The sequence below is a fragment of the Pseudochaenichthys georgianus genome, unplaced genomic scaffold, assembly GCF_902827115.2.
Source record: "Pseudochaenichthys georgianus unplaced genomic scaffold, fPseGeo1.2 scaffold_615_arrow_ctg1, whole genome shotgun sequence".
In the NCBI taxonomy this organism is placed as follows: Eukaryota; Metazoa; Chordata; class Actinopteri; order Perciformes; family Channichthyidae; genus Pseudochaenichthys; species Pseudochaenichthys georgianus.
Genome location: NW_027263173.1, coordinates 61,506 through 80,310, shown reverse-complemented (window position 1 = coordinate 80,310; position 18,805 = coordinate 61,506). Strand labels below are relative to the sequence as shown.

General features: G+C 42.3%; 1 protein-coding gene across 1 annotated transcript; it reads left to right on the top strand.

Annotated features, from left to right (window-relative positions):
• The first annotated feature begins 5,355 nt into the window (after positions 1-5,355).
• dldh (dihydrolipoamide dehydrogenase) lies at positions 5,356-18,448 on the top strand. Its single transcript, XM_034079431.2, has 14 exons — positions 5,356-5,466; positions 7,035-7,110; positions 9,023-9,102; positions 9,233-9,301; positions 9,475-9,544; positions 12,303-12,403; positions 12,717-12,860; positions 12,947-13,048; positions 13,678-13,868; positions 14,350-14,520; positions 14,621-14,810; positions 16,576-16,713; positions 16,861-16,950; positions 17,172-18,448. The coding sequence occupies exons 1-14, from the start codon at positions 5,428-5,430 to the stop codon at positions 17,235-17,237; spliced, it is 1,527 nt and encodes a 508-aa protein (XP_033935322.1). The 5' UTR covers positions 5,356-5,427; the 3' UTR covers positions 17,238-18,448.
• The last annotated feature ends 357 nt before the right edge of the window (positions 18,449-18,805 follow it).

The following is an 18,805-nucleotide window of genomic DNA, read 5'->3' as shown; positions in this document are numbered from 1 at the left end:
CTAGCTAATGATATGACTACCTGCTTATTAAAAGACAACTACACAATAAGTGTCGCTATGCAACCGGATGAGGCCACAAAGTATAGCGCAGCATTATGCATTTGTTTACATGCCCACCGGAACCCCGAGGCATTACCAACAGATCAACGCACAATCAACCCATCCAGGACATCTCTTTCTCCACATTACGTGTTGGACATGAGAGTTGACTATTCTTGTCTGTCACATACTCTTCTTGTCTGTCACATAAGTGGCGCAACTGAAGCGGTATTGCTCTAAAGGGAAATCATTTTGACCGAAGATATTTAGATTTGCCGGCTAACGGGAACTCTGACGTGTGCTTCGCGGATGCGCTCGGCTCCTCTCGACTGCTGCTCGGGTCTGCTCGGTCAGCTTCCGGATGAGGAGGCATTCGTTCGACCAACTTACAGTAGTTAACATTACAAACGTTTTTAACAGGGGCCATAATAGTGTAAATAATGTTTGTTTTGGCAGTTATAACTGAATGTAATGTTTTCTACTTGTTTCCATCTGGGAAGGCATTTGCCTTCATCAGATAGAAAGTGTTTTGACCAACAACTTAAGTATTTCTTAAAGCTATGCAGGAAGCGAGCAAACACAAACAAGAACAAACAAACAAGTGAAATGAAGAATAAAATTGAAATTGTACAATATAATATTGTGGTGGTTCATCTTATAATTCAGTCTAGAGAATGCACCAGACAGCATCTAAGACCTGCAAAAATCTAAATGTTCTAGGAGGACGGAGGCCCCCCAAACCCTTCGTGCCATTTCGTCCGCGTGCATTTTTCAGGGCAATCTCTATTGGGCTCAGGGCCATCTGTAAATTAGCTTAGATGGCCCACAGGATATTCTCCCAAAATCCTTAATGTCATGCACTTGGACTGTAGACCACTTGGAGTAAAATCCATGTGAAAATTGCTTCTCACTGTTCTCAGGTCAAATATGTATATTTGATTAAAAATGCGATTAATTTCGATTAATTAATTACAAAGCCTCTAATTAGATTAATTTTTTTAATCGAGTCCCGGCTCTAATTATTAGATCTCAGTGCTGCGTTTGACACTGTTGACCACAGCATATTACTAGACCGACTGGAAAACCGGGTGGGACTTTCATCAACGGTTCTAAATTGGTTTGAATCCTACCTAAAGGACAGAAACAACTTTGTTTCTATAGGTAAATACACATCTGAGTTGACAAATATGACATGTGGGGTACCTCAAGGCTCCATCTTGGGGCCTCTTCTCTTTAACATCTACATGCTACCACTGGCTCAGATAATGAAGAACAACAAAATAAGTTACCATAGCTATGCAGATGACACACACATGTACGTAACAATTTCACCAGGAGACTATGCTCCAATTCAAACACTGAGTAAGTGCATTGAACAAATCAATGACTGGATGTGTCAGAACTTTCTCCAATTAAACAAAGACAGGTAATGGTTTTTGGAGCCAAGGCCGGATGTTTAAAAGTTAGCGCTGAGCTTCAGTCTGCAATGTTCAAACCAACAGATAAAGCCAGAAATCTAGGTGTAGTCATGGACTCTGACCTGAGCTTCAACAGTCACATTAAAACAGTTACTAAATCAGCCTACTATCACCTAAAGAACATATCTAGGATTAAAAGACTAATGTCACAGCAGGATTTGGAAAAACTTGTCCATGCTTTTATCTTCAGTAGACTCGACTACTGCAATGGTGTCTTCACAGGTCTCACTAAAAAATCTATTAGAAAGCTGCAGCTGATTCAGAACGCCGCTGCTCGAGTCCTCACTAACACTAAGAAAGTGGATCACTCCAGCTCTGAAGTCTTTACACTGGCTTCCTGTGTGTCAAAGAATACATTTCAAAATACTGCTGCTGGTTTATAAAGCACTGAATGGTTTAGGCCCAAAATACATTTCTGACCTCCTGCTAAATGATGAACCATCCAGATCTCTCAGGTCTTCAGGGACTGGTCAGCTTTCTGTCCCCAGAGTCAGAACTAAACATGGAGAAGCAGCGTTCAGTTATTATGCTCCAAGTATCTGGAACAAACTCCCAGAAACCTGCAGGTCCGCTGCAACTCTGACTACTTTTAAATCCAGCAAGACTTTTCTTTTTGTCGCTGCTTTTAATTGAACTATTCATATCTTAGACTGCACTGTAACTTTTATCCATGTACTTTTTCTTTTAATGTTTATTTTATTAGCTTTTCTTTTTAATGACTGATTTTAAATGCCTTTTTTTTAATGTCTTTCATTTTTTGTAAAGCACTTTGAATTTCCTTGTGTTGAAAGGTGCTATATAAATAAACGTGCCTTGATGCTGCAGCTCTGATCTACTCCTTCACCGGCTGCTGCTTCAAAGAGAAACTCTACCCATACTTCAGTGCTTTCAAAACAAAAGTCTTACACCCATCAATTCGGGTTTATTCCCTTCCTCTGATCGTCACTCCTGTTGAAAACACAAAATAAAGCTTTCAAGATAAAAAAATCACTATGATTCAATATTATAAATGTACATTTATTCATGACTTACAGGTGCACACTTTACGTTTTCAGATGCACAGCCATGCACAGAGCAAGGCGGAAGGAATTCATTATCGTTCAGGAGAATATTAAAGACAGTTGGTGTGTGTAACAATGAACTGTGAATCATAGTGAAAGAAACTAAATGTAAACCAGGGTTCTTTATAAATGCACTTATTGCTTTGAAATCAAAGAAAATAATTGACAATTTTACAATTCATGTCATTTAGAAAAGGATCCATTTTTCTTACGATTACCTTTTTAATTGCACGTCTGCTACTGATTGTTAAATGGTTGGTACATCTGTGTTTTTAGATTGGAATCAGTGGCTTTAAAGAATGTTAGGAAGGACAGCCAATGATCATGCTTCTCCTCATGGGGATCATAATTATCTAAACAAAACACCTTATAAATATGACCTATTTTCTTTAAATTAATAAATGAAAGAAAGAAAAGTGTGTTTTTGTGTTTCATTAAGACAAATATATCATATATTATATATTATGATTTCATACCAATCTGCAGAATGACTTCTTTTACTGTCGCTACTTTCACTAGCTAGGGTTAATCGGAACATGAGAGGACACAGGTACAGACAGAGAGAAGGAAGAAGGAAGATGTCCCCCTGACAAACTAAGCCTATATCAGCAAAACTAGGGGCTGAATCTAATCAGCCCTAACTATAAGCTTTATCAAAAAGGAAGGTCTTAAGCGCACTCTTAAAAACGGACTCCGTCCAAAGAAACACGCCACATCACTCCGATCCATTCTGCCCTGCCCTGGCTCCCTGTCCATCTCAGAAACCAGTTCAAAGTACTGGTCTTCACATATAGAGCTGTCCATGGCCAAGCCCCAACCTACATCAATGACCTGATCCACCCTCACATCACAACCCGGGCCCTGAGGTCCTCTGAGCAAGGCCTCCTAAGGGTGCCCCGAACCAGGCTAAAGACTAAGGGGGACCGTGCCTTTGAGGCGGCGGCCCCAAGGCTTTGGAACAAACTCCCCCAAATAATAAAAACCTCGGCCTCAATAGAGATGTTTAAGGGGCGGTTAAAGACCCACCTCTCCCGACAGGCCTTTGGGTCGGAGGAGGAGGAGGCGAGTTAGTGGCTGTCTTCTTTTTTTCTTTTTTTATTATTGGTGTTTTGTCGTATGTTTTATCCTATGTATTACCTGCTTCCGTTTTATGCCTTTTATTCTACATGTTATAGTTGTATTGTGAATTGTGTCCTGTGTACTGTACTGTAAAGCACTTTGTACATCCGTGTTGAGAAGGGTGCTATATAAATAAAGTTTTACTTACTTACTTACTTATAGGATGTCTGCCGCTCGAACACAAACTGGAAGCTGATTCCACAAATGTGGAGCTTGATAAGAAAAGGCTCTGGCTCCCATTGTACTTTTAGAGACTCTAGGAACAACCAACAACCCTGCATTCTTGGAACGCAATGCCCATAGGAAGCTTATGAGTGCCACAGCACTGTATGTTCCTGTTGGGTTTTAAATGAGAGCCGTGTATGTTCAATAGAATGAGCAAACAAGAGAAAGGATTTATGTTCATAAAAAAAACAATCACTGTGATGTAGGTTCCTCAATTTACATCGATACACAACAGAAGGGGAAGTTACGTCAACTTGTTTACCCATGAGGGCACCGTGTGTATGCGTCTGTATTTTTGAATCATTTGTAAGTGCACATCTTTTCAGCATTCAAAATATTCTGTTGTATGATTTCTTTTTTGTCAGAGGCAGTTATGCAAAGCTAAATTAATGTATTCCCCAAACAGTCCAATTACCTCATGATTGTGAGATGGAGAAACACATATTGAATGGTTCTTAACTCCATGTCTTACGGTGAGAAGAGCACCCTCCGGATATGCTATATTATCTTTGAGCCATTTAACTCACCGCACTGAGTATGACTTTTCCATGCCCGCCGTACGCACACACTCATATGGAAGGGGCGGTCTCTCCCCCCAACAACAGTGCATTATATAACTGTAAAACTTATCTTAACATATCGCATCAGTAACGTGCACTTATTGTTACAGCAGGATCAGTTTGTGTGTTGTGGACACGACCCGTATATTTTCGCAAGCCGTGTTCTCAGCATTTAGCATTTTGCTTATTATTTAATTTATTTAGCTTACTTTAACATCATTTTTCATGGTGGGGCTCAGCCATTTCTTGGTATGGCTGTAGCCTACCCCAGCCATACCCTGGCGCCGCCACTGCCTTCAACATTGCGCGCTAAAATCCATTTCCGGGTCACTGCCGGAGGACCGAGGAGTCGAGGAGGGGAAATCAGAGTATTGAGAAGCCTCTTATGTGTGCACGTGCCTGCTCAGATGTTTTACTTGAGTAAAAGTAGATTACTCAGATTGTAGGAATTTACTCCAGGTGGAACTAAAGTCTGATTTAAGACTTGATTATTCTTCACATCATTAATCCACATCTGTAAAGTAACTAAAGGTATTAAATAGGCCTAAATGTAGTGGAGTCAAAGTACACCATTTACTTCTGAGCTATATAGTGTAGAGTAAAAGTAGCATAACATGGAAATACTCAAGTTAAGTACAAGTACCTCAAAATGTACTCAAGTAATTGAGTAAATGTAACTTTACACCTCTGGTAAGGGGTCGTTATTTGACCAAATTACGGTACATATAAAGGGGTCTTGATAATGTAATGGCATTATTCCTTATTCATACACTAGGTGGCGATATGTCCGTTTAAAGTTGGTTTCCGGTCTGCCAATAAACACAACAGTGCACGAAGAAGAACACGTCAAGGCATTTGTTCTGTACTGGTACTGCGCATGCGCACTGTGAGTAGTCCTTGGCTGTTCGGCCCGCTGTAGGTTACAGGTACAGATCCGGAGTCAACATGCAGAGCTGGACGCAGGTTTACCGCTCTCTGGCCACGGTAAGAACACCTCTATTTACCTACTAACCACTATGTGTTGTCTGGATAGCTTTACTAATGGTCCCAGTTGTTGTTTCCACTGCTATCTCCAGATGTACGGACCCGGGCCTGGTAGCTTTCACCTCTGTTAAGTCTTATGAACGCCAGACTCGCCTAGACAAACCTGCCATTTAAGAGTTGTAGTTGTGTTTGGTTACGAAATATATAATTTAATATGGGGTTTAAACGTTTTTTAAACAACTGGAAATGTTAATTTTAATTCGGCGTAAGCAAAAAGGACCTTAAATAGTCCGTAGTTTAATAAAAATGACTTCTTGTGTTGGTGAATATGGAGAGATGTAACGTTGACGTTAGCATGCTAAGCTAGTTAGCACTGGTGGTTGCCCAATGATAGCTTATGTCAGAGGCTCAAACCAGAACCAGGTTTATTGACAAGTGGGTTTACACATACTAGGAATTGGCCTTGGTGTGCATGGTGCACAGTTAAAGGAGATAACAAGTAAGAAAGTAACACAAGAAAATTAATAAAAACAATGAAAAACCTATTATATGTTAATATGTAGACAATTATTGACATGAAATATATAGTATGACAAAGTACCCTGAATAATAGAATAAGGGCAGTGTTGTTATGAAAGCTTATAAGATACTCAGAGAGGTAGCTTGTGTACAAATAACAACATATATAGGGTGTTGCAGAACTGGCACTTCTTAAATAAAAGGAATACAAACAAAAAAGTGTATTAATGTAATATATATCAAGTCTATAGAGTGGCTGAGGTGTCGGCGGGGGTCCTGGGCCTTCTTTGAAGAAGCTGTGTCCTCACATGCCCTCAATATAACACTTTATTCCTGTATTTGTCAGCTATATTCATTATTACTGTCAAATATTTAAATTTCATTTATGTTTGCTTGAGGTTGAGGTTTCTTTGAATCAGACTCATTATTAATCCGATTTTTGTAACAGATTATCTGTCTTGGATTAGTTTCAGTGTATAAAAAGGTCTAACATTTACAAAATAGTCGATTTCTGTAAAGGAACAAGTCGTGGATACGTTTGTTTCTTTATGAAGTCGTTTTAATTGACTTTAATCTATTAAACACGCAGATTCTACTTATAGTCTACAGATAAATATAGTATTTTACACCTGTCCTCACTGTTGCCTCGTGAGGAAGTGATATCCATTAGGTGACACTGATTACTGATCGTTTCTGTCACGGAAATGCATGATTTTTAAAAGCTTGTTTCACGTTTTATTTTCTGAGGACTCGCTTGAGGATCAGGAGATGTCCCAGACAGGAATGATACATTTCAAGTCCATTTAATGTCCCTGTAATGGAGGAAACAAGTCTCTGGGCGGCTGCAGGAGGAAGTCAAAGTCAAGGAAATGCACAAAATAAATAAAAAGCAGTCTGTTGTCACGTCTGAGAGGCTCCACGCTGCCAACTGACAAATAAACCATCCATTAACAGAACAACACGTGTTCGGGTCGTGACCCTGGATTGTTTTGTGTTTTTCACAAACTTTGAAATGTTATTTTTCTCACTTCTTTCCTCGTGCGTCTCAGCGGAGCCACCAGCTTCCCTGCAAACTGCACGGAGCGGCAGCGCTGTCCGTCAGAAGCTACGCCGACAAAGCTGCAAGTAAGAAAACCGAGTGTCTCACCGTCTCCATGTCTCTTCCACATCAACATGTGTCCCCTCTTCTCCATGTCTCTTCCACATCAACATGTGTCCCCTCTTCTTCATGTCTCTTCTTCATCAACATGTGTCCCCTCTTCCTCATGTCTCTTCTTCATCAACATGTGTCCCCTCTTCTCCATGTCTCTTCCACATCAACATGTGTCCCCTCTTCTCCATGTCTCTTCTACATCAACATGTGTCCCCTCTTCCTTATGTCTCTTCTTCATCAACATGTGTCCCCTCTTCTCCATGTCTCTTCTACATCAACATGTGTCCCCTCTTCTCCATGTCTCTTCCACATCAACATGTGTCCCCTCTTCTCCATGTCTCTTCTACATCAACATGTGTCCCCTCTTCTTCATGTCTCTTCTACATCAACATGTGTCCCCTCTTCTTCATGTCTCTTCTACATCAACATGTGTCCCCTCTTCTTCATGTCTCTTCTACATCAACACGTGTCCCCTCTTCTTCATGTCTCTTCTACATAAACATGTGTCCCCTCTTCTTCATGTCTCTTCTACATCAACCTGTATTCGTCCCACAGAGGGGGAATGTACTTTAGTTCCAGCAGACAAAGAGCCAAAAACAGTTTAATGTTTAACAAGAAGTATACATCAAAAACAAATATTAAAGATAAAAGAATTACACAAAATACAAAAGTACGCAGCCTGTAACAGTTCGGAAGAAGTAGCAGCTATTCACGGAATATATATATATATATATATATATATGTAATACTATAATGATAATAAATACTGTATCGTAATGAATAGGGACAACAACTAATCGACTTCATCGATTAAAATTAGTTGCCAACTAATCAGTCAGTCGTCGATTCGTTGGTGAGGTCATCACGTGTGTTTTCCGCGCCGTTAAGCTCCAACGTTATTGGTCTTTTATTGGACATATTATTTATTTAATTTAAATAAAAAGCAATGTTAGTTTTGTAAACAATGTGTTAAGTTAATTTAATAATATATGTATTTTTGAATCAAGCATTCATCTGTATTGTCTTCATAGTTTCCACATGCCTAAAACAACCTCAAGCTACATCTAAAAGTTGATGAAGGCTAAATCAGAGCTTTTGAGAAATGGTGCAAGGCGTACAGTAATAGTGCGAATAGTCGATTAATCGTTTCATTAATCGATCGATTCATCGACTATCAAATGAGTCGTTTGTTGCAGCCTAGTAATGAAACGTGAAATGGCTTTTAGCTGACGAGGTGTTTTGCTGGTGAGAGATTTGAGTTGCGTTAGCGTGAAGCTAGTTCGCCTATTTGATTTGTTTTAGGCGCAACATGTTTCAGACCTGATTTCCTGTTCCGTGTTCAAATAAACCATGTCAGTCGTACGCTGAGAAAGTATTTTTTTTTAGTCATGGAAAAAAGGTCCTGGAGAAGCATGGGGGAAAAGTGTATGAACCCTGTTGTATGTGCAATGCCTTGGCTTTTTATGCAACGCAAACATTTCCCACATTGTCAACATGTTTGCTTGTCAACGGGCCAGCGCCTGAGGAGTTTCTCTTTATCAGAATCACTATTACTCCGTTTTTTGTAACAGAAATGTCCATTATTCATCCGTCTAGTTTAAAAGGTCTACAATGTACTAAATAGTCAATTTCTGTGAGTCGTTCTGTAAAGGAATAAGTCGTGGAAACGTCTTTATCTTTATAAAGTCGTTTTCATTTACTTTAATCTATTAAACACAAATAAATATCTTAAAGTAAGTCTTATCTTACATCACTCATGCGCTCCAACACATTGTACCTGATAGGTTAAGGGGCGGGACATCTCTGAGCTGTTGACCAATCACATCAAAGCCTGTTTTGTCATGTGATGTTACGGATTACTGATGAGTATCTGTGTGTCTGTAGTCGATGCAGACGTCACGGTGGTGGGTTCAGGGCCCGGAGGGTACGTCGCCGCCATCAAAGCGGCACAGCTCGGCTTCAAGGTAAAAAGAAAACAAACACCACGTCTGTTACCGTCAGAATGAGAATATTGGTGCTTCAAAACAAACAAGTCAGTCCTACCTGCCTTCCTATTAAACGTCTACATGTGTACCGCGCCTCTCCCTCTGACAGACGGTCTGTGTGGAGAAAAATGCCACGCTGGGAGGGACCTGTCTGAACGTGGGCTGCATCCCCTCCAAGGTAACCCACTGACTTTATTTCCATTCAATGTTTAATCTGTGCTCTGAGATGCAGCAAAACCAGGAAGTATCCGTTAAAGCACGTCCGGAAGAGTTATACACACTCATGAGATGCATCGAACGACAGAATAAATATGACGGAAAAGTTCCTTAACGGATGTGTTGTGTTCGCAGGCTCTGCTGAATAACTCCTATCTGTACCACATGGCTCACGGCAAGGACTTTGAGAGCAGAGGCATCGAAAGTAAGAAACCTCACCAACATGTTTACAATAATTCAGTTTAACCCGAGGAAGCTCTCAGATAGTGTTGTCTGTAAAACAGTGTTCATTTCGTCAACGAAAATATGACGAAAAATGTTCGTTAACGATCTTTTTTACACGACTGAGACGAGGCGATGACGAGATAAAAATAGATTCTTGATAACGAAAACTATGACGAAATGCATATTTAGTTTTTGTTGACGAGACGGGACTAAGGGGTTAATGGTGGACATTCAAAATGCAGGGTATTTCGCCACCAAGGGTCCGTCTTGTCTGTCAAAATGCATCTTACGTTTCTAACTTGCAATATCATTATATTCCGAGAGCGATCTCCCTGTGTCTCTGTGTGTGGGGGGCGGGGCCTCTCTCTCTCTGTGTGCGGGGGGCGGGGCCTCTCTCTCTGTGTGCGGGGGGCGGGGCCTCTCTCTCTGTGTGCGGGGTGCAGGGCCTCTCTCTCTGTGTGTGGGGGGCGGAGCCTCTCTCTCTCTGCGTGTGGGGGGCGGGGCCTCTCTCTGTGTGTGTGGGGAGCGGGGCCTCTCTCTCTCTGTGTGAGGGGGGCGGGGCCTCTCTCTCTCTGTGTGCGGGGGGCGGGGCCTCTCTCTCTCTGTGTGTGGGGGGTGGGGCCTCTCTCTCTCTGCGTGTGGGGGGCGGGGCCTCTCTCTGGGGGGCGGGGCCTAACAGACACGCTGCAGCGGCGTGCACACAGATTTTACAGAGTAGTATTACCGTTGAAAACCTTAACGATACCCATCCCTAGATATTACACAAGTGTTAAGAGAGTGAAATGTTGCTTTACGACTTTCGCCTTGATTCCAATTTCAGATTCCTGTATTTGCCGAACTGAATTGGTTTAAAGAGAGAAAACATTTAGACTAAAACTATGAAGGATAAAAAGGACTAAAATGCAAACTAATAACATTTTTCGTCTTAAGACTAAAATGAACACTGCTATAAAAGTGTGGAAAATGTCCTTTACACTCTCCCTTAGCTAAAGTCTATAAACGACTTAAGTGACATAAGTTTCATAATAGGAATGAAGTATGAATACAATTATTAAATAACTAAATAGGAAGACGGGTGACTTAGCTGTAATCCAGTACACTGTTTTGGTTTCTGCTCATTGATAGATTTGATTGTTCAGTATTTTTCTAGTGGAGTTGTGTTTTCACGATATGATCATGTTTTACAAAAATCTCTCACTAATGACTTAATGACTTTATTACGATGTAATATAATTGTATATTTATTATTCACAACAAAAAACTAATTGATAATTAGCCAATAAACATTTTTTTCCATTTGAATAGAAAACTAATTATGATTTTAAGACTCGGCACATCGTGAATATGTGACCTCTTTAAATTAAGTAAATACAGTCATTATCAGCCAATAACATGTCTCTCCATTGAACTACACGCGGCTTTTAATTCAAATGTAAATATATATGTCGTTCATGTTGAATGGTTTTAAGAATGATTGCATTCGACTGTTAGACGCTTTTTCCCAAAGCGACCGACAGTGGAGGAAATAAGTATTTGATCCCTTTCCGATTGTGGAGGTTTACCAGTGGCGAACTGTGGCTATCACATGGACCTTCTGTAGACACCCACCCCCCCCTCCGCGGCATTATAATGTCCGTCTTTTCACTGATTGTCGTCTTGAAAAGGGTACTCACAACAACTCCGCAACAACTTCATCTGCACCTGTTGCACATTTCAACGTTAAAAACAATAAAACGGCATGAATTGCTTCGTCGCATTCATTCTAGATCCTCTGTCTCGAGCCAGTTAACTAGCGGGCCTTCTAGAGCAGTGATTCTCAAATGGGGGTACGCGGACCCCTAGGGGTACGTTGGGGTACTGCAGGGGGTACGTGAGATTTAAAAAAAAAAAAAAAAGTGAATTAAAAAAATACCATGCATGATTACAAAAATAATCTTAGTACAATAAGTTAAATAGAAAACACAATTTTATATAAAATATTCCTAGAACCACCGAGGGGGTGGTTCGAGGAATATTAAATCTGTGTATTGTATAGTTTTGCATAATATATCATTTTGTAGTGGAACATCACTATATTGGAATTATTTGTATAGGGTTTTTCGATCAAAAATGTTCGGGGTCGGTCAGGGGGTACTTGGCCGAGAAAATGTTTCAAAGGGGGTGCATTACTGAACATAGTTTGAGAAGCACTGCGCTAGAGCACCTGGAACCGAGGGGAACTCTGAAAGAACACGCCCATTGGCTACACATCAATATCTGATTGGTTGATCAAACTGTCAGTCCAAACGTGCGCTCTCATTCAGTGCAACGGCCAGGGCCTTCGATCAAGGATGTAGAATACCTTGTTGAAGGAGATTCTACCCAGAGACCCAGAACGAGATCTGATTGGTTGCTTTCTTTTCTAACACAAACCCACTGAAATGCGTAGCATGGTCCGAGAAGGACAAACAAATCAACGTAACACTGTGATATTACAGATCAACGACACAGATACCATTCTGTTTTATATACATTTTATTTATATAATTAAATCGATGTTTTGAGTGTTCCAGGGTATTCTGAATACATTGAAGGCCCTGACGGTTCAGCACTGAGGTTTACCCCCTTACAAAGAAATGAACGGTCTATATTTTTAATGGTCGGTTTATTTGACTAATGAGAGAGTAGAGCCACAGCCGATACACTGACCATCTGGACTGCTAATGAAAATGTATTGATGAGTGTCGTGCTGTGTTCAGTTGCAGGCCTCACGTTGAACCTGGAGAAGATGATGGCTCAGAAGAGCGGAGCGGTCAAGGCTCTGACCGGAGGAATCGCTCATCTCTTCAAACAGAACAAGGTCAGACTCCATTCCCCTCCAACTGTTGTTCACTCATCTCATCAAGAGTCTGATCATCTAACCAGACTCACTTTGCACACTTTGCACTCCTTTCCTTCCTTGCATAAGACAAAGGAAACTTAGTATTAAATAACAATAAGATGTAAAATGCTGAATAAGCAGCGTATCTTTCATGATCTGCGTTTCTCGGTTTCTATGAAATGTTTTGTCACTTTAAACACGCGACAGCTTTTCCTCCTTTCCTTTCCTAAAGGATGGTCCAGTGTGTCCTTAAGGGGACACATGTTCTGATATGTTCTCTTCTCTCCGTCAGGTGACCCATGTGAACGGATATGGGCGGATTTCGGGGAAAAACCAGGTGACGGCGGTGGCGGCTGACGGCAGCGAGCAGGTCATCAACTCCAAAAACATCCTGATCGCCACCGGCTCCGAGGTCACGCCTTTCCCCGGGATACTGGTACGCTCGATCGATCATACAAAGTGAAGCAGAAAGGAAGGTGAGAAACTGTAAGCCTGTTTGACAGTTTTGTGTGTTTACTTTAGATCGATGAGGAGACCGTGGTGTCGTCGACGGGAGCGTTGTCTCTGAACAAAGTTCCCGAGGAGATGATCGTGATCGGAGCCGGAGTCATCGGAGTGGAGCTGGTTAGCGTCTCCTTTTTGAACTGAGAAAAAACATCAAATCTGAGCCTAAAAACACACACAAACAATTATAAGTATTTTAGAGCTTTTATCGTGCTTTTATAACGTAAACCAGGATGTTACAAATGTCGGGCACATTTTACGAGAAATGACCGCTTTTGTGGAATACCACACAAAAGGGGGGTAGGTACAATTATTATTAACGTGCACAAAACTTATTTTGGCTCCTTTTTGCAATTCGTCAGAAAAACATGGCGGCATCAAAAAAAGGAGTTGATAACCTCGCAGGCGTTTAATCCTCGTGTTTCGGACATAAGGATGCACGATCTGATTTGTTCTAATGAACGACTTACTGACAAAAATACTGACTTTTTTAAAACAGAATTGACTAAAAATCTCAAAATTATGACTTTTAGTCAAAGATTCAGATTTCTTTCAAAAAATCAGACTTATAAAAAAAAAATGGACGACAAACAGACATTTCAAAAGAAATCAGACTTTTTTCAAAAAATCTGAGGTTTTGACTCTGTGTTAGGGTTAGGGTCTGTGCGTTCCCCTCCCTGACTCTGTGTTAGGGTTAGGGTCTGTGCGTTCCCCTCCCTGACTCTGTGTGTTCCCCTCCCGTCCTGCAGGGGTCAGTGTGGCAGCGTCTGGGCTCTAAAGTGACGGCGGTGGAGTTTCTGGCCCACGTTGGCGGCATGGGGATCGATATGGAGATGTCTAAGACCTTCCAGAGGATTTTGCAGAAACAGGGCCTGAAGTTCAAACTCAGCACGAAAGTGATGGGCGCCACGCGCCGGCCCGACGGCAAGATCGACGTGGCGTGAGTCCAACTCCTTCTGTAGCCCCGCCCCCTTTCCCCACTTCCTGTTCACATGGTTTATGTCTTAGTTCTTCCCGGTTTAGAACCAGCAGCTTTTGTGAAGAATTGTATATGGGTTCATTCTAAGCTGCACTGAGGTGATGGGATGGTTCGTGACTGCAGGGTGACTTATGACAGTCAAATCTGATATGTGGGCATTTTATAATATGACAGAAGACAGAGGTCAATATACAGAAAACATTTCTCCATTTTGAGAAAAAGTCAGAATTTTGACATTTTGAGGAAAAAGTCAGAATTTTGACATTTTTAGAAAAACATCTGAATTTTGAGATTTTCGGAAAAGTGAGATTTATAGAAAGAAGTCAGAATGTTGTGAAAAATATTCGAGATTTTGAGAACAATTTCAGAATACCAACACATAAGGTAGTGTGCAGCAGGAGGTCGGTAGCAGCCATGTTGTGACCCTGTGTGTTTGTTTCAGAGTGGAGGCAGCAGCTGGGGGGAAGAACCAGACCCTGACCTGCGACGTGCTGCTGGTGTGTGTCGGCAGACGGCCGTTCACTCAGAGCCTCGGCCTGGACTCTGTGGGCATCGAGCTGGACAACAGAGGAAGAATCCCCGTCAACGGGCGCTTCCAGACCAGCGTGCCCAGGTACCCGATAGCTACGTGTTATTTAAAGGTCTCCTATGATGCAAAAGGCACATTTTAATGTTTTTTTCTCTCTCTCTCTCTCTCTCTCTCTCTCTCTCAGTATTTTTGCGATCGGGGATGTGATCGCCGGCCCGATGTTGGCCCACAAAGCAGAGGACGAGGGCATCATCTGCGTGGAGGGCATGGCGGGCGGAGCCGTGCACATCGACTACAACTGCGTCCCCTCCGTCATCTACACCCACCCCGAGGTGGCCTGGGTGGGCAAGACTGAGGAGCAGCTCAAAGAGGAGGTGAGGGGGAAGAACTGGGAGATATATCAGTAGTGATGTACCCTGAAGGCAGCATCGTTTATGATACTTACACGTTTAGCAGGATAATCTCCGCATACTAACACCACTTTATGATTTCTGAAGTAAAAAGCTAACGATAGGCTATAAAGGAACTACAGCACGGTCACATGACTTCACGTCACCACCGCTATGCTAAAGGTGGCTAATGTTGGGCTATAAAGGAACTACAGCACGGTCACATGACTTCACGTCACCACCGCTAAGCTAAAGGAGGCTAATGTTGGGCTATAAAGGAACTACAGCACGGTCACATGACTTCACGTCACCACCGCTAAGCTAAAGGAGGCTAATGCTCGGCTATAGAGGAACTGCAGCACGGTCACATGACTTCACGTCACCACCGCTAAGCTAAAGGAGGCTAATGTTGGGCTATAAAGGAACTGCAGCACGGTCACATGACTTCACGTCACCTCCGCTAAGCTAAAGGTGGCTAATGTTGGGCTATAAAGGAACTACAGCACGGTCACATGACTTCACGTCACCACCGCTAAGCTAAAGGAGGCTAATGTTGGGCTATAAAGGAACTACAGCACGGTCACATGACTTCAGTTCACCACCGCTAAGCTAAAGGAGGCTAATGTTGGGCTATAAAGGAACTACAGCACGGTCACATGACTTCACGTCACCACCGCTAAGCTAAAGGCGGCTAATGTTGGGCTATAAAGGAACTACAGCACGGGCACATGACTTCACGTCACCACCGCTAAGCTAAAGGAGGCTAATGTTGGGCTATAAAGGAACTACAGCACGGTCACATGACTTCATGTCACCACCGTTAAGCTAAAGGTGGCTAATGTTGGGCTATAAAGGAACTACAGCACGGTCACATGACTTCACGTCACCACCGCTAAGCTAAAGGAGGCTAATGTTGGGCTATAAAGGAACTACAGCACGGTCACATGACTTCAGTTCACCACCGCTAAGCTAAAGGAGGCTAATGTTGGGCTATAAAGGAACTACAGCACGGTCACATGACTTCACGTCACCACCGCTAAGCTAAAGGCGGCTAATGTTGGGCTATAAAGGAACTACAGCACGGGCACATGACTTCACGTCCCCACCGCTAAGCTAAAGGAGGCTAATGTTGGGCTATAAAGCAACTACAGCACGGTCACATGACTTCACGTCACCACCGCTAAGCTAAAGGTGGCTAATGTTGGGCTATAAAGGAACTACAGCACGGTCACATGACTTCACGTCCCCACCGCTAAGCTAAAGGCGGCTAATGTTGGGCTATAAAGGAACTACAGCACGGTCACATGACTTCACGTCACCACCGCTAAGCTAAAGGTGGCTAATGTTGGGCTATAAAGGAACTACAGCACGGTCACATGACTTCACATCACCACCGCTAAGCTAAAGGTGGCTAATGTTGGGCTATAAAGGAACTACAGCACGGTCACATGACTTCACGTCACCACCGCTAAGCTAAAGGTGGCTAATGTTGGGCTATAAAGGAACTACAGCACGGTCACATGACTTCACGTCACCACCGCTAAGCTAAAGGAGGCTAATGTTGGGCTATAAAGGAACTACAGCACGGTCACATGACTTCACGTCACCACCGCTAAGCTAAAGGAGGCTAATGTTGGGCTATAAAGGAAGGGTTTTTAAGACCCCTTAACTCTTACATATATATCCCAGGGTTTTACTGCCTTGAGTCCAGCAGTGTTTTTTAACATCTCTTCCTCCTCTTCCTCTTCAGGGCGTCCCGTACAAAGTGGGAAAATTCCCCTTCGCCGCTAACAGCCGAGCGAAGACCAACAACGACACTGACGGCATGGTGAAGATCCTCAGCCACAAGGAGACGGACAGGATGCTGGGAGCTCACATCGTGGGGACGGTGAGAGCATTGTGTTCTAGTTAGTCAGTGTTTAAAGGCTGAATGACCGTAGAGTGAAGCACAATCTGCAGAAGGTCTAGAGTTGATGTGAATAAAAGCTCCAGTAAATGTATTTTAATGTGATGTAATACTGTGTGCTCCCACCAGGGGGCAGGAGAGATTATTAATGAAGCTTGCCTGGCGATGGAGTACGGAGCTTCCTGTGAGGACATCGCCAGAGTCTGCCACGCACATCCTGTACGTCACACACACACACACACACACACACACACACACACACACACACACACACACACACACACACACACACACACACACACACACACACACCATAATAGATATACAGTCATTTTGCTATTAACATCTGTTTACGGTATCAAATGTTAAAAATCACTGACATTTTTGTTCCTCCTCCTCCTCCTCCTCCTCCTCCTCCTCCTCCTCCTCCTCCTCCTCAGACGGTGTCGGAGGCCTTCAGAGAAGCGAACATCGCCGCCTCAACTGGGAAAGCCATCAACTTTTAATCCCGTTGTCTTCCCTTCAGTGTAAATAACGAGGAGACCTGTGTTATTTAAATGTTCTCTCAATAAAAGAGGCCCGAGCGCTGACCTCAGATCAGTCTCTCTGCTCTCTGCAGTGTTTACAGAGAGCAGTGAGACTGACCTCAGATCAGTCTCACTGCAGAACATCACCACTTATTTACCGAACATAGAGTTATAAATATTATTATTACTTTCTGCCGGTCGCTGTTCTTCCTCTCTCAAAGGAACAGAATGTAACATGACGAAAGCGACGTGTGATCAGAGCAGGAAGACGCACGCTTTACGGGTTCGATGGACTCGAGGTTTAATCACAAGACGAGTTTCAATTGAATAGGCGAGAAATTAGCGCCCGAATTCTGCATTTCATGCATTATTTTTTGCTGTATTTCTGCTTCAATTCTTTATTTTTAATTTGCCGGAACAACAAATACTAGAAGGAAAAGTTGCAAAAGAAAGGAAACAAAATCTAAATTAATTAAATCGTTAGGGAAATGTTTTTTAAGGACTACTTTCTTTCAAACTAGTTTCAGTCAAAATCCATGTGTTCCAAAGCTGATGATATTAAAATAAAGAACGCACTCCTTTGCAGCAACACAAACGCTAAAAACACGACATTTAAGGAACTCTTTTTCTTTTCCCGTTATGGTAATTCTGCCTTATTCATTAAACGCACAAACTTAAAGGTTCCCTGTGGAGTTTCTTTTAAACACTGTTTTCTTCTTCTCCTGCTGATTTGATGGCACACGCAGGAATACAAGGCAGAGAAGAAGACGGCAAGCTACAGCTGCTACATTTCATTACTCGATTAATCTGTTTTTCATGTTTTTCAACCCTCGTATTTCCCACTGTTCTCTTACGTCGCATTAAAGAGACCGTATTTAGGCGTTTTCACGGTTTGGACTTCGATTTCACTGTTTCTGACATTTTATCGATAAAATAAGCAGGTTAATCGATCAATACAACAAAAGAAATAATCAGGTGCAGCACTACAAGCTATTATTCAACACTATTGTTATTGTTGTTTACTCCACAGTGCACCTTTTTAATTCACCTCCTGTTTGTGCAGAACGAGTTTATTCTCCTTTAAATTATGATTTAAATCCAGTTTGGATCGTCTTCCTGCTCCGGCTGCTTCGCTCTGGCTCTCCGCTCATCTCGACATTCAAACCAATAAAATATCAGTTGAATGAAAACCAGCGTGTCGTTCTTCTTTTACTGATGTCCCCGTGTCTCTACTTTAAAGAGTCCTCTCTTGCTGATGTTCAGGTGTATATGTAGTGTCTCTACTTTAAAGAGTCCTCTCCTGCTGATGTTCAGGTGTATATCAGTATGTAGTGTCTCTACTTTAAAGAGTCCTCTCCTGCTGATGTTCAGGTGTATATCAGTACGTAGTGTCTCTACTTTAAAGAGTCCTCTCCTGCTGATGTTCAGGTGTATATCAGTGTGTAGTGTCTCTACTTTAAAGAGTCCTCTCCTGCTGATGTTCAGGTGTATATCAGTATGTAGTGTCTCTACTTTAAAGAGTCCTCTCCTGCTGATGTTCAGGTGTA

What these genes read in the sequence shown, in the direction of transcription:
- dldh (XM_034079431.2), top strand. Translation starts at nt 5,428, where the DNA reads ATGCAGAGCTGGACGCAGGTTTACCGCTCTCTGGCCACG. An exon ending in CTACGCCGACAAAGCTGCAA is followed by an intron (nt 7,111 to 9,022) that starts GTAAGAAAACCG and finishes GTGTGTCTGTAG; the next exon opens with TCGATGCAGACGTCACGGTG. An exon ending in CGCCTTTCCCCGGGATACTG is followed by an intron (nt 12,861 to 12,946) that starts GTACGCTCGATC and finishes TGTTTACTTTAG; the next exon opens with ATCGATGAGGAGACCGTGGT.